General features: G+C 34.9%; 1 protein-coding gene and 1 non-coding gene across 6 annotated transcripts in view; both read left to right on the top strand.

Moving 5' to 3' along the window:
• The window catches only part of Opa1 (OPA1 mitochondrial dynamin like GTPase), a 78,868-nt gene that overhangs the window by 19,757 nt on the left and 44,061 nt on the right, over window positions 1-15,050 (top strand). For all 5 annotated transcript variants that reach the window (XM_042667418.1, XM_042667417.1, XM_042667398.1 and 2 more), the window contains 14 exons: window positions 4,017-4,070; window positions 4,360-4,464; window positions 4,980-5,066; window positions 5,651-5,764; window positions 8,084-8,164; window positions 8,291-8,365; window positions 8,661-8,732; window positions 8,815-8,914; window positions 9,222-9,352; window positions 10,472-10,544; window positions 10,651-10,723; window positions 12,063-12,178; window positions 12,947-13,011; window positions 14,439-14,515. In XM_042667418.1, the coding sequence (XP_042523352.1) occupies window positions 4,017-4,070; window positions 4,360-4,464; window positions 4,980-5,066; window positions 5,651-5,764; window positions 8,084-8,164; window positions 8,291-8,365; window positions 8,661-8,732; window positions 8,815-8,914; window positions 9,222-9,352; window positions 10,472-10,544; window positions 10,651-10,723; window positions 12,063-12,178; window positions 12,947-13,011; window positions 14,439-14,515 (1,223 nt within the window). The remainder of the gene's footprint in view (window positions 1-4,016; window positions 4,071-4,359; window positions 4,465-4,979; window positions 5,067-5,650; window positions 5,765-8,083; window positions 8,165-8,290; window positions 8,366-8,660; window positions 8,733-8,814; window positions 8,915-9,221; window positions 9,353-10,471; window positions 10,545-10,650; window positions 10,724-12,062; window positions 12,179-12,946; window positions 13,012-14,438; window positions 14,516-15,050) is intronic.
• LOC122099966 lies at window positions 11,816-11,946 on the top strand. The gene has a single exon (XR_006146057.1). It is a non-coding gene; the product is annotated as a small nucleolar RNA SNORA38 (small nucleolar RNA).

Raw genomic sequence — 15,050 nt, 5'->3', positions numbered from 1 at the left:
TGTACCATTGTCTGTTGTGGTTATCAAGATATACTTACTGGAGCACTAATGAGTCTTGCTCCTTCCCTCTTTGTAGTTACTTATGCAAAAACAAAAACATTTTTCTCCACAATCAGACTATTTCCTGCTACTGAGAAGCCAGTTCCTAAGTGTATCCTTCCTCCTCCTGGAGCATTCTAAGATGACTGTGGGCTCTTCACTGTTACGATCAAAATACTCTTGTGTATCTGTTTTTTTAATCATTCCAGGCATTTGAGGTTTACTTATGGCTCAAAACAAATCCCAGGTATTTTTTGTTTCTCCATTACCTTCATGAAAATATGTTGGTTTTTACATTTTGATAGAAGCAATAGATTTTGCCTATGTTATCTGAATCAAAAGCAGAAGCTTAAAATTGCCATTGGTAATTTTGCCTCCTAAGAAGACACGCGCGCACACACACACAAGCACTCACGTACACATTATGCACGCACACACACACACATATGACTCTCCTATATACGTATGACAACAGGGGCGTACAGGAGAAATATTTAAATTTTTAGAGTCAGTCTAGTAAAGGCTTTTTTCTTTCAGCTTTAGCTTGTTTCTGCAGAGGGTTCCACATTTTCTCCATCAATTTCACAGCCCTGGAATTGTTCAAAACCTCTGGTTTCCAGACTGTTGATCTCATTTCTGTCAGGGTGAGTTTAAAATTACTTTCATAATGAAAACAAAATACATTAAACAAGAGGGCACAGGTTCCTTCTTGCAAGAGGCTCTAAAGTGATGTGTAAAGGACATCTAGAATACCCATGTTGTTGTTTGGACCTAGAGTTAGTGGCAGAGTGAAAAGAACTTGTGATCTCTCTTTTTTTTTTTGTTTTGTGTTTTTGTTTTTTGGTCGGTCGTGGGGCTTGAACTCTGGGCCTGAGTGCTGTCCCTCAGCTCTTCAGCTCAAGACGAGCGCTCTATCACTTGAGCTACAGCACCACTTCTGGTTTTATAAGAGTTTTACAAACTTTCCTGCCCGGGCTGGCTTTGAACCGTGATCCTCAGATCTCAGCCTCCTGAGTAGCTAGGATTACAGGCGTAAGCCACTGGTGCCCAGCTGTGATCTTCTCTTAAGAAAACATACCAACAAAAAAAAAAAAAGAAAAAAAGAAAACATACCAACAGATCTTTTCATCTATTGTCAGTACTCATTTTATAAAACTAAAAGTTTTTCCTAGCAAATGTAATTAGATGAGCTGGGCACTGGTGGCCCATACCTGTAATCCAGCTATTCAGTGGCTGAGATCTGAAGATCACAGTTCAGTTAGCCTGGGCAAGAAAATTTGTGAGGTTCTTATTTCCAGTTTAGCAGCAAAAATCCAAAAATGGAGCTGTGGCTCAAGTGACAGAGCACCAACCTTGAATAAAATAACTAAAGAACACTAACAGCCCTGAGTTCAAGCTCCAATACTGATGCACACACACACACACACACACACACACACACACACACACACACACACATTCTCTCTCAAGTATAACTTGTTTCCCCTACCATTACCTGTCCTTTAGTGTAACATTAATTTTGATGTTCCATTCAATTGAGCAGATAAAAAGTGTGTCTTCAAACTGTAGGAGTTATTCTTTATGATTGTGCCAAAAGAGCAATTGACTTAATACTTGAAAAATCCAAATTTATTAGAATCTTAATCGTTGTAGCTACTAAATACTAATCTGTCAAGATTGTATTTTAGTAGTTGATAACCTTACGTCATCTTAACTTTTATAAAACCTTTTTATCAGATTACTAATTAACCTTTTATAGCTTTTATTAGTTTCTTAATTTCTACCCAAAATGTTACTGGTGTTGGAGTTTTCTATAGTAATTTAGGATATATTGCATAAAATCATTAAATGTTGCTGATGTGACGTACATTCAAAACTAAAGCAGTTGAAACTAATTCTTGTTACATGTTTTATATTGATTTAGCCACAGTTGGATGAATATTTAGTGGAACAAAATACATCAGAATGCCTTTTAGAATGGACTGGAGTTTATTCTGTACAGCAGAGTTTCTTGACCACACAGAATGGTGACATGGCACATGATCATTTATTTCTTCATGGGCCTTCTAAATTTTGTTCTGCTGGTGTTGGCTCCTTCTCATCTTGCTTATTTCCTCACAGCTTACGAGACTTAATAATTCTTGTTCATTGAACTTAAGCACACATAGTCAAAATGAAAAAGTCATTGGCAGGTCTCTGCTTGCTATACATGGATGGCAAATGGAAGTTTGTTACATGTGTTTTCTCATTACCAAATCATTTTGAGTTATTTTTCAGGCATAGATGTATAAGAAGAAAATAATTACGCCTATCATTTCTAGCAAGTATTTTCATCTATTTAAATAAAAGTTTGCAGAAAGTTTTGAAAAAGAAGTAAGACTTAAAATCTTAAAATTATTATAACATGGACAAGACTTGTTAATGTCTACCTCACTATAGAAATCATCAAAATACATATATATATATGTTTTACTACCCTATCTTAATTTAAATAGCCAAATTTAAACACCCAAAGACTTCAACATGAAAGAATATGAATTCAACTCAGTTTTTCTGCTATGAAATAAATTTGTATTTACAAATTTTGATTTTCAGAAATCAGACAATTTTGGAGGCTAAGAAAGATAACTATGTATTATTAAGAAGTCAATGCATAGTTATGTGGATTTGTTATAAGGACATATTTTTATTAGAATCTTTGTATTTTGTGTTTAGAATTGTATTATGACTACTTTAAAACTAGTTAAACAGTACAGTTCCTTGAAGTTCTTTTTTTTTGTTGGGGGGGCGTCCGGTCGTGGGACCTGAACTCTGGGCCTGAGTGCTGTCCCTCAGCTCTTCAACTCAAGGCCAGTGCTCTACCACTTGAGCCACAGCACCACTTCCGGCTTTTTTCTTTTTGCTTATGTGGTGCTGAGGAATCAAACCCAGGGCCTCAGGCATGCACAGCAAGTGCTCTGCCACTGAGCCACCTTCCCAGCCCTTGAAGTTCTTTTTTTTTATGCTTTATCTTAGAACTATATTATAAGCAACAATTTGAAGTAGTTTACTCAATACATTTGGATTAGCTTCTGTTTTATGTTCAAATACATTTCAGTTGCCCTAGTTGATTTAATTTCTTCTTTTTTTGGGGGGGGGGGTGTCTGGTCGTGGGGCCTGAACTCTGGGCCTGGGCGCTGTCCCTCAGCTCTTCAGCTCAAGGCTAGCACTCTACCACTTGAACTACAGCGCCACTTCCAGCTTTTTTCTTTTTGCTTATGTGGTGCTGAGGAATCGAACCCAGGGCCTCAGGCATGCAAGGCAAGCGCTTTACCACTGAGCCACCTTCCCAGCCCTTGATTTAATTTCTATAGATATATTCCCTATATAATGAGCTAGCAGGTCTTGCATGGGAATTTAACAATAATCTGGCTTCATGTAGTGCTGTGAAAATACAAATTGTTCTTTACATTTATTATGCACTTCCCTATTTAAAAGTACAGATGTGTTACTGCTCCTTGAAAGACACCATAAGACCAATGAGCTCTCAGTAGCTATATACACAGCGATACATATCAGCTGTCCAAAATAAAATTTCTGGAGAGTTGTCGGTGCTTTCTTTTGCCAGATAACTAAGTCCCTGTGCTTTAAACACAAAACAGCCTCATAAGAAAATAGTGACCATATGTACTCATCTCTTATTTTTCCAGCAAGCCTTTCAGAACAAGTGGCTGAAGTAGCAAAATGATTCCTTTTTAAAGGTTTTTACTTTGTAATATAAGGCTTTGATTAACTTTATTGATGAATGCAGTATTTTCTTTAAGAACCACATGACTTAAAATTTGTTTTCATTAAAAACATAAAAAGCCCAGTAGTTTTTTTTTACTCTAGTACTTCTTTCCAAATCTAACTTACTGTATATTCCAAATAAATTCTAACATTATAAATTCTAACTTAATCTAATTCTCAACTAAAATGACTTTCTTTTAAATACTTAGGTGTCAGACAAAGAAAAAATTGACCAACTTCAAGAAGAACTTCTGCATACGCAGGTAATTCTAATAAAAAAAAAAAACAAAAAACCAAGGACATTTTCTTATTGTAGTCTAATGTAAGTGAGATGATGTAGATAAAACTTCCTTCAGCAAAGAAAAAATCTTGTTGATGTGGTGAAATTATAATGAATTTCATTCTTTAGGTCAGATTATTTTTTCAATATCATAGGTATAATAATTTGTTGTAAAGAGTCAATGTAATTTCAGAATTTGGGAAGATTTAATTTATAATTAGTATTCATTTGTTAACTTGTCTTATATAGTTGTATATATTACTTTTTTGCAGTTAAAGTATCAGAGAATCTTGGAACGTTTAGAAAAGGAGAACAAAGAATTGAGAAAATTAGTATTGCAAAAAGACGACAAAGGCATTCATCATAGAAAGCTAAAGGTATTTAATTTGCTAATTCATAGAACTTTTAATGCTTTACATTGTGTTCATTGATGCAGGTTTTTAAGAATTAAAAGTTTGTTTTTAATTCTTTTTCCACCCTATGCTAACATTTCACAAATTATAATCTCCCAAGGTTTATCTTATCCTATGCTCATTAAAAATCTTTATATTTAAAGAGTATTTTCTGGAGTATCAATTTATTTTACTGAAATACTGAAGTTTATCTTTTTATATTCATCGTCTTCTGTTTGCATTTTATACTAGTCTTATCAGTATTAATTACTACCTTTGTTAATACTGAGTTAATGGACTTCTTTAAATCAGTATATTTAAAATGAAATAAACTGGAAAAGAAATGGATTTTTTTGGTAATATTTCAGCTTTTAAATATGAATTTATGTATTTAGAAAAAGTATGATGGGCATGGGAAACAACTTGAATTTCTTTACTTATTCTGCAGTATTTTTTCCTTGAGTTTTCATTGTTTTATATATGTTTTTAATTTTTTACAGAAATCTCTGATTGACATGTATTCTGAAGTTCTCGATGTTCTTTCTGATTATGATGCTAGTTATAATACACAAGATCATTTACCACGGGTAAGGAAAGAAGTACCTTCGTGTGTGCATGCATGGGTACAGATACGTACCTTTTTTTGATGCTAAGAACAGAGCAATTGCTCAAACTATATAGTTTTATTCATATGTTCCAGGTAATAATTTATACACTAGATGTTGTGTGCATTTACATACAAGTATCAGTTACTTACATTGTTGTCTTATGAAAAGACTATTAGATATTTTGTATTTTAATTCTCTTTGAATCTATAATATTAAAATATCCAAGCAATGAATTAGACATACGAATTAAATTTAACCCTTATAGAACTCAGATTGTGCTTGAAAAGAGTAAACTAGGTATGGAAAAGAATAGTTAGTAATAGTGAATAGTTAGTAATCTGGTTTTAGAAATGGCAGGTTTAATTAGCACAGGTTTTTTAAAATAAAAATGTGCTTATAAATAATGTTTTCATGTGTTAAATTTTTAGTATGGCTACATGTATCAACCATTATTTATTCATGAACTTTTAAAAATGCTTTATATATATTTTAAAAGACAATTACAAATCTGTTCTAATCTGGTATCAGAAAAAGATGAGAAAATGTATTTGCTTTGTAAAAAGGTTGTTGTAGTTGGAGATCAGAGTGCTGGGAAAACAAGTGTGTTGGAAATGATTGCTCAAGCACGGATATTCCCACGAGGATCTGGGGAGATGATGACACGTTCTCCAGTGAAGGTAAGGAAATGGGCCATCCAAGTACAGTGCCTCAGGAAACTCACTCCTTCAGTGAGATCTCTCCATTGCATTTCTTCAGTAAAGAGAAGCCTTTTATATAGCATTTGGAATCATTCCCATCCTAGAAATCAGTAGAAAGCACAGCCAGGAGGCCTGTGTCAGAAGCTGAGAAGTAAATGGAGAAAATGGGAGGAAACATCAGGGGTTCAGAGAGTGGCCAGGCTGTACCAAGCTATGGTATGTAAGGCCTTTGGACTTTATTCTGAGTAAAATATGCAGAGAGGCTAAGGAAGAATTATATTGGAAGTCACATTGTTGAAGGTAGATAATTTTCTGATTTTATTAAACAGCAGATAAATAGGGCAGTATTAGTTGAAATATGTTGAGTACAAAGAAGATTTAAAAGTTATTTATATGGGGGCTGGGAAGGTGGCTCAGTGGTAGAGCGCTTGCCTTGCATGCCTGAGGCCCTGGGTTCGATTCCTCAGCACCACATAAACAAAAAGAAAAAAAAAAAGCTGGAAGTGGCACTGTGGCTCAAGTGGTAGAGCTCTAGCCTTGAGCTGAAGAGCTGAGGGACAGCGCCCAGGCCCAGAGTTCAGTCCCCACGACCGGACCCAAAAAAAAAAACCAAAAAGTTATTTATATGATCATTATATAATAACCATTTTGGGGGGGGGAGGGGTCCAGTCGTGGGGCCTGAACTCTGGGCCTGGGCGCTGTCCCTCAGCTCTTCAGCTCAAGGCTAGCACTCTACCACATGAGCCACAGCACCACTTCTGGCTTTTTCTTTTTGGTTATGTGGTACTGAGGAATTGAACCCAGGGCCTCATGCAGGCAAGACAAAGAAAAAGCCAGAAGTGGCGCTGTGGCTCAAGCCAGTAGAGTGCTCGCCTTGAGCTGAAGAGCTGAGGGACAGCGCCCAGGACAAGAGTTCAGGCCCCATGACTGACAAAAGAAACAAAAACAATAGCCATTATTAAATGATTATCATGACTGCTAACTTTTATGATGATTTAGTAAAAGGGAATAATTATGGAAGAGAAGAAAACATTTTAAATACAAAGTCACTGAAATGAAGGAGGGTAGACTTACTGTATATTCTGCCTGTCCCTAAAAGCACTAACAAGTCACTAATAGTCACAGAAAGTAAAGGGCTACAGTCTTTCATTAAATAAATATTTATTACACTCAATATATAGCAGCACTCTTCTAGGCAATACATTGGTAAATTTAAAAAGATCTTGCCACAGTGGAAAATATATGCTGTAAAGATGGAAACAATCAATTGACATAAGTATTGACTGGGATAACGAAGTTGGTTCCATGAAGGTGGCTTTTGAAGCAAGATTTGCCATCTAAGGTAACTGTTTCCAAGCCAAGAAAATAACTGATACACAGTCTCTCAGGGGCTGAGAGTAATCACGGTCAGGGAATAGTAAAAAGGCTGGTATGGCTAGATAAGAGTAAGATATTAGAAGTGACCAAATCAGTAGAGAATAGATCATTAAGGCCTTGTAGGTCATTGTACAAATGGTGATTTTTACTTGGAGTAAAATGGGAAGCTAGTGCAGAAGTTCTGAGCAGAGGGAGGTAGTAATGAAATTGATAAAAAGAAGGATTATGGGATCAACCAACTTTCTTTGCCAGGTTTATTATTGAGAAAATGTATTACTCATCAAGGACCTTCTTTTTGGCCTGTACAAATTATAGAATGTCAGCTGCCTGGAGAAATCTAGTTAGATCAGGTTTGGAAATGATTGGGAGTTCAATTTTTGCTCAGGGGTAATAATAAGCAAGTTGTTAGTATACAGATTTGGAGAGAAGTCTAAACTGGAGAGTTGATCAGATATCCAAGGTCAATAATAAAAGCCATGCTCTTTCTGGATAAGCTCTCTATTTTTCCCAGTGGGTAATGAGGGCTAAAACAGGAACAGTCATCTGTTTCCCTACCTGAAATGTATAGTTCATATATTGATAAGTTCTGAATAAATGTCCTGTACCCAAATTCACCTTTGAAGTTAAGATTTTGTTTAATTTTCATGTTTTAGAATAGTGATTTTATGCTTAGCACTCCTTATATCATTGACTAGGGAAAGAAAGGGCTGCAGCCTTAGAAGATACCAAATAGACGGCAATGTTGTTAAGAAGTCACAACGTATATTCATACACTTGAACACTACAGAGCTGCCATGCAGACAGTGCTAGCGGATGCTTCTGGAGTGTGGCATGAGGGACTCTGGGGTCTTTGCAAGGCAGTAGCCAGGTCTAAACTGCGGCAGTGCTGTTATAAATATACCTGTTTTCCTCTTGTGGCAGGTAACTCTTAGTGAAGGTCCTCACCACGTGGCCTTGTTCAAAGATAGTTCTCGGGAGTTTGATCTCACCAAAGAGGAAGACGTAAGTAGAATTCATCTAAGGTTCAACTTATGTACCTTCTATAATTGTGATGAGCTTATAAAACAATTAAATGGAACATGTGTGAACTGAGATTTTCTTAAGATTTTTCTTCTTTCCTATAAATAGCTTGCAGCATTAAGACATGAAATAGAACTCCGAATGAGGAAAAATGTGAAAGAAGGTTGTACTGTGAGCCCTGAGGTAAGGACTTTCATTTCATCAGTATTTTAGGAAAAGTTAATGTTTATGGTTTCAAAGAAATCCTGGTATTGATACTGTTGTTTAGATTGCAGCTGTTCTAAGATAGATTTTTTTAATGTTTTAAAATAGCATATTATTTTGTGAGTAATGCTTTAGAATAATCACTCGGGATAAGAAAAAAAATAGATTTATGAGTGCAATATCTGAATAAATGAGATGCAGAATTTCCAGGGTATGTAGTATCAAAAATTCTTAATAAACATTAATTAGGTATATTTTTGTCTTCCTGAAATAGACTATATCCTTAAATGTAAAAGGTCCTGGACTACAGAGAATGGTGCTTGTTGATTTACCAGGTGTAATTAATGTAAGTGTATACAAAACATGAATATTTATTATTCCTGTTGTGAATAACACTTATAATGACATGTAAAACCCTTTTCTTCAAGACTGTGACATCAGGCATGGCTCCTGACACCAAGGAAACTATTTTCAGTATCAGCAAAGCTTACATGCAGAACCCTAATGCCATCATCCTGTGCATTCAAGGTAAATCTACCAAAAGATTTTAATTACACTGATGAGCTTTCTTCTTCAGCAATCTAAGCTTTGCTCTATATAATGCATGCTATATAAAAAGGCAAGACTTCTCTCTATTTTATTAGTAAATAACATGGAAGTTGAGGGTATTTTGATGATTTTCACTATGGAAATTATTTGTTATTGGGGAGAATTTTCTGTCTTTAAGTAAAAGTATTAAAAAGTTTCTAGGTATAATATACACATAAAGGTACAGTGTGTCTAAGTTAAAACCTACTCTACAATTATTGCAGTGTCATTCTTCATTTTTTTCCAGATGGATCTGTGGATGCAGAACGCAGTATTGTTACAGACTTGGTCAGTCAAATGGATCCTCATGGAAGAAGAACCATATTTGTTTTGACCAAAGTAGACCTGGCAGAGAAAAATGTAGCTAGTCCAAACAGGGTGAGGACAAGTTCTTGATTATGAGAAAAGATACTTTGTACAAGTTCCAGCTGTGATAGAGATTATTTGAACACACATACATGCACACAATTTTGTGGACTACTTTGTGAAAAGATATTGTTTCTATCTCACACCTATAATCCTAGCTACTCAGAGGCTGAGATTTGAGGATTACAATTCAAAACAAGCCCAGATAGAAAAGTCATTGAGATTAATAACCCAGCCCAAACTGGAGGTATGGCTCACACATTAGAGTGCCAGCCTTGACTGAAAAAGCTAAGCTGAGAGCATGAGGCCCTGAGTTCAAGCCTTAGCACCACCACAACATTTAATAAAATAAAATAAAATAGTAGAAGTATTTTTCTTAGTTTTCTAATACTTTGCTTAAAAACAAAGTGTTAGGAAGTTATAGTAAAATACTTAAGTGCAGTTTGGGGATGCAAGCAAAATTCCATGCTTGTAGTTAATTTACTTCCAGAATACTTAAATTGCAAGTGCTACTTACTCTTATTTAAATTATTATGTATATTAACATATTGTCATTAACTTTATCCCCTCCCTTTTCTTTTGTTCTTTTTTCTTCTTCTTTACTTGGTATCATGAGTTAGGAAAAGTATATGTTTATTTTTTACTTTATATATAACATATTATGCAGATAAACATTATCTTCCCTAATATATGAAGACTATATAGCAGATTCTTATTGTACAAAAGGCATTGAATTAATGAAGCCGCTGCATTCCTGACTATGCTCTTGAACATTTTTCTAAAACCAGGCAATACTAAATTCAACACATTGTTTAGTTTGACTAGATTAGATCTACAGTCCTTTTCATTTCTAAAATTTGGAGATTTCTGTACCCAATAGTCCGTGGTATAATCTTACTATTTATACTTTAATATATTTTTCAGTATAGTAAAATTAAATGCGTTTTCTCTCAAATTGTGATTTTGTATTTAAGTGCTTTTTTACAGACTTGTATATTTTAATAAACGTATATATAGCATCATTAAATTATTTTAGTTTCTAAACTATACATTATGTAATAAGTATATAAATATTATTTGCAATGTGTGTAAACTCATAATCACACTTATTTTTCCTCCTTTTTAAAACAGATTCAACAGATAATTGAAGGCAAACTCTTCCCAATGAAAGCTCTGGGTTATTTTGCTGTTGTAACAGGAAAAGGTATGTTAAATAATGGTTATTATAATTTAGGGGTATTTATTTATTTTAGTTTTTTAAATTTTTACGCAATAATAATGTTTGGTGAAAAGTCTCTGTTTTTCCCTAGGAAACAGCTCTGAAAGCATTGAAGCCATTAGAGAATATGAAGAAGAATTTTTTCAGAATTCGAAACTTCTCAAGTAGGTGATTATTAAAATACTGAAATGTTTTACAGCAAGAATGTAGATGAAATTGGATTAGTTTTCTGTTAAAGTTTGTGTTTTGTAACTGTTAATATTATTAATAGGCTGTTTTCTCTATATGTAACTAAGGAAGTTCTTCTAAGCTACTCGGGCAGATTGGGAGAAGTTTATCATGCAAAGCAGATATTGTCAAGACACTGAGATAAGATTCACACTTCTTAGATCATTTTACATTAGAAAGTGATTTTTAAAATTAACTTTTTTTCCCCCATGATACTGGGATTTGAACTCAGCCTTTTTCTTGCTAGGCAAACACTTTAGCACTTGAACCATTATTTCAACCCTTTAAACAAAAACATTGTTCATATATGAACATACATCTCATATTTTGCCCAGGGCTAAACTCAAACCAAGATACCTGTGTCTCTCAAGTGGTGGGATTACAGATGTTTGCCATTACACTTGGCTTGTTTGAAATAGGGATTTCCTAGTGTTTTGCCTAGGCTAAGCTAAAACTGTGACCTTGCTGGTCAGCACCTCTAAGCAGCTAGGGTTTATAGGCATGTGCCATCACAGCCAGCATTGACATTTTCTTTTTTAAGTATGTACAGTATACATATCTCAAAATATTAAAAGATGTTGTAATATCTCTCCCTAGATAGGTATTAACAGAAGATACTGATCAAAAATCTAAACAGAGGAACTAATAAAAAGGCAGCTGAATGATACTAGAACTTTGTCTGTAGAGTTTCCAGAAGTAGAAAAGTATGTCTGCCTCTAGATTAGTGTATAAGCCAAAACAGTTCCTGCAACCATCACCAGGAGAATTTCTATTGGAAAGGAGCTGACTGGCATATAGAACTATGCTTTCCACTACACTACTCACTAGTCCTGTGTGATTATTGAAGCTTAAACTGGCTTACTCATAAAACTTTAGAACTCTAGTCCCTCAGTCACACTGGCTATGTTTTTCAGGGGCCCAGTAACCCATGTATCTAGTAATTAATTTTGTGAACTACTCTGACATTGAAGATTTTCTCCACCTCAGAAAGCTTTGTTGACAGGATTGGTATAGAAAATATAGGTGGCACCTCCTACAAAGGCGTGTCTTTTGTTCCCTGTCATTGGACACGTAAGAATTGGAGGCAAAGAAATGTGAATTTGGAGAAATCTAGGGCCAGCTTGCTCTCCGCAGGCTCAAGATCAACCATACTACATAGAAAAAAAAAAAAAAGAAAATATAGATGGCTATACCATGTGCTTCTCTAACCTGGTGACCCTTTGTCATTTTAGTAAATTTCAGCTTTTGGGGTTTTTTTGTTTTTTTTTTTTTTAGAACAAGCATGCTCAAGGCACACCAAGTGACCACAAGAAATTTAAGCCTTGCTGTGTCTGACTGCTTTTGGAAAATGGTACGAGAGTCAGTTGAACAACAGGCTGATAGTTTTAAAGGTAATTTGGGTTATTCAAATGATCAAACAAATGTAGGCATTGTCTTTAGCTTCCATCAGGTTTTTCAAAGAATTACCTAGTAGATTATTTGCTACTAGAAGGTATGTAAAAAATGCAACCCTTCCATTGTTGGATAGGAACCAGATTTCCCTTTCGAGAAGACATTGCTAACAGTGTATTGCAGAGTTCAATCAGGTCAGAAAGTTTTTCCTAGTGTGTGAGAGAAAAGCATGGTAAACAAGAGAGCTTGTATCCCCCTTTATAGGAAGACTAGTGGAAACAGTTTAGGAAGTAAAGCAGCTTGTGCTTCAGCTGCTTGTCTCCTAAATCCCATTCTTTGCTAGTCCATATCTTTGCTTCCATAGTGGGAATACTTTCTGCCTTCCCATTTGTAAGAATTACTTTATTCCATTTTACAGAAAAGAAAACCAAGGGGCACAGTAACTTTCACAGCCAGCATCATACAGCACTGAGAGTCAGGACTGAGTCTCAGGTGTGTGATTCTTGAGTCCATTCTCCTAGTAGCTTTACTAGAAGGCTACAGTTGGGTGGGGACTTGTGCTCTGTACATGGAGAAGTGAGAACTGAGGAGAATAGTTGAGATAGTTGTCCTGACAGTGAAATCTGAGGTGTCAAGAGTCTAGGGTACTGAAGCACCTAGACACGATCTAGAAATCCAGCTAATACAGAAACAGGGCAAGATAGCCTTTAACCACTACACCTGGAAAGGAACAGTCATGAAACCTGAATATTTTCCTTCTTCCCCAGCAACACGTTTTAACCTTGAGACGGAGTGGAAGAATAACTACCCTCGCCTGCGAGAGCTTGACCGGGTAATATTTGGTACCTCATGTATTTTGTGTAATATCTTAATGTACTGTGTTCTAACAAAGTTGGTGTTGTTGAGAGAAATTTGGGGAACTAAATTGCTTAGGTTTTGACCATAACTACTTATAAGTAGTTATCGCTTCTGCAACAGTTTATTTATTATGTAAAGTAAATAAAAATTATAAAATGTACCAGGCACCTGTGGCTCATGCCAGTAATCCTAGCTACTCAGGAGGCTGAGATCTGAGGATTGCAGTTCAAAGCCAGCCTTGGCAGGAAAGTCCATGAGACTCTTATCTTCAATAAACCACTCAGAAAACTGGAAGTAGGGCTGTGGTTCAAGTGGTAGAGCACTAGCCTTGAGCTGAAATGCTAAGGGACAGCACCCAGGCCCAAAGTTCAAACCCCACAACTGACCAAAAAAAAAAATCATAAAATGTCAAAACAAATGTTCAAAATGTTTTCTAAGGGCTGGAATTGTGACTGAAGTAGGAGAATGCCTGCCTGTCAAGTGCAAAGTTCCGAGTTCACACCCTAGTACCACCAAAAGAAAAAGTTTTCTGATATTAAAAATATTGTTAATGGCCATAGGGAATGGTCTTATGAAGAGTCTGCAGGATTTGAAGTATTCTTCTTACTTATTGATTGAATTGAATTAATCTCAAATAGACCCTTCAGTTCTACTTGAGAACAGATTTAAATTTTTGTTTCAGGTTTTGATCTTTAGAAATATTAAGAATGCATACAAAATTTCATCTCTAACAAATTGATCTCTAACAAAGGAACAAAATATTGTTTCTTCAAACTATAATAATAGACTTAAAGGTTTAGTAATATAATGATTGCTTATTGGTTAATATGCTTCCAGAAATAGACCGTAGTTATGTTAATGTCCATGTAATGTTAGAAGTGAAAGAATTGATAATATCATAGCTTATGGTCTACCTCAAACTATTAGACATATTTTGTGTGTGTGCATGTGTGTGTATGTGTGTGTGTGTGTGATGTTTTGGAATTTATGTATCAATGCTACTTTTCAAGTAAAAACATATATTCTTAATTTAGTGCAAGCTAAATTTTTTCCATGTTTTTAAAATGTCATTACTTACAGAATTCATCGGTAACACACCATTACTAAATTAGCACATGTTGGTGCTTTCATATAGCATCTATTATGTAGAAATTTCATATGAGCAAAGTTAGGTGAGAAACAGCATTCAGAATTGAGTAAAAGTCTCTATCAGTCACTGTGTCCTTTGGACTGTGACATTACTGAAGAGACTGGAATAAAAGAGAATTTTTGCTCATCCTGCATATTTAAACCTAAATTCAATCTGCCAGCTTGTCCAACCCTTCCTTTTGGTTATCTGAAAATCAAGACAGGACAAATTCATTATCTTGTGTAAATTTTACTTTCATTTCTGTTGCCTAGAATGAACTGTTCGAAAAGGCTAAAAATGAGATCCTTGATGAAGTTATCAGTCTGAGCCAGGTTACACCGAAACATTGGTGAGTATTGATTTTGCCTTTCAACAGTTATACTTTATGACTTACATTGAAGCACAGTGATTTATTATTGCCTTGACTTATCTTAAAAGTAGTTAAGAAAATTAACGTGCTTTTCTTAACAAAAAAAAAATGCTATTGACATCTAATCAATAGAATTTCTGGAAAAGAGTTTTCTTCATGTTTTTATAAAGTCTGGATTCATCTTTGGATTTTCTTCACTTTTTACTTAGAATGCATATTTATGATTTCTATAAATCCTTTAGGCAAATTTTTCAAAAAATGCGCTTCAGATAAATTATGAACAGTTTTTTTTGGTTTTGTTTTTCTTTTCTTTTTCTTTTTATTTTTTTATCGTGAAAATACCGTGTTATAAACAGTTTTTGTTGTTAAAGAAAATTGGTTTATAAAAGGAATTCAGCTATATTTTAGAGTAATAATAGTTGCTGTTTTCTGTAACACATGGACAATATGTTATCCACAAGTCACATTTTTAATTGAATCCTATATGAGACTTAAGATAGGAAGCAAATGTATC

The sequence above is a fragment of the Dipodomys spectabilis genome, unplaced genomic scaffold (genome assembly GCF_019054845.1).
Source record: "Dipodomys spectabilis isolate Male_0828 unplaced genomic scaffold, ASM1905484v1 ptg000017l, whole genome shotgun sequence".
Taxonomy (NCBI): Eukaryota; Metazoa; Chordata; class Mammalia; order Rodentia; family Heteromyidae; genus Dipodomys; species Dipodomys spectabilis.
The sequence above is the reverse complement of the archived record's forward strand: the minus strand, read 5'-3'. Positions and strand labels throughout refer to the sequence as shown.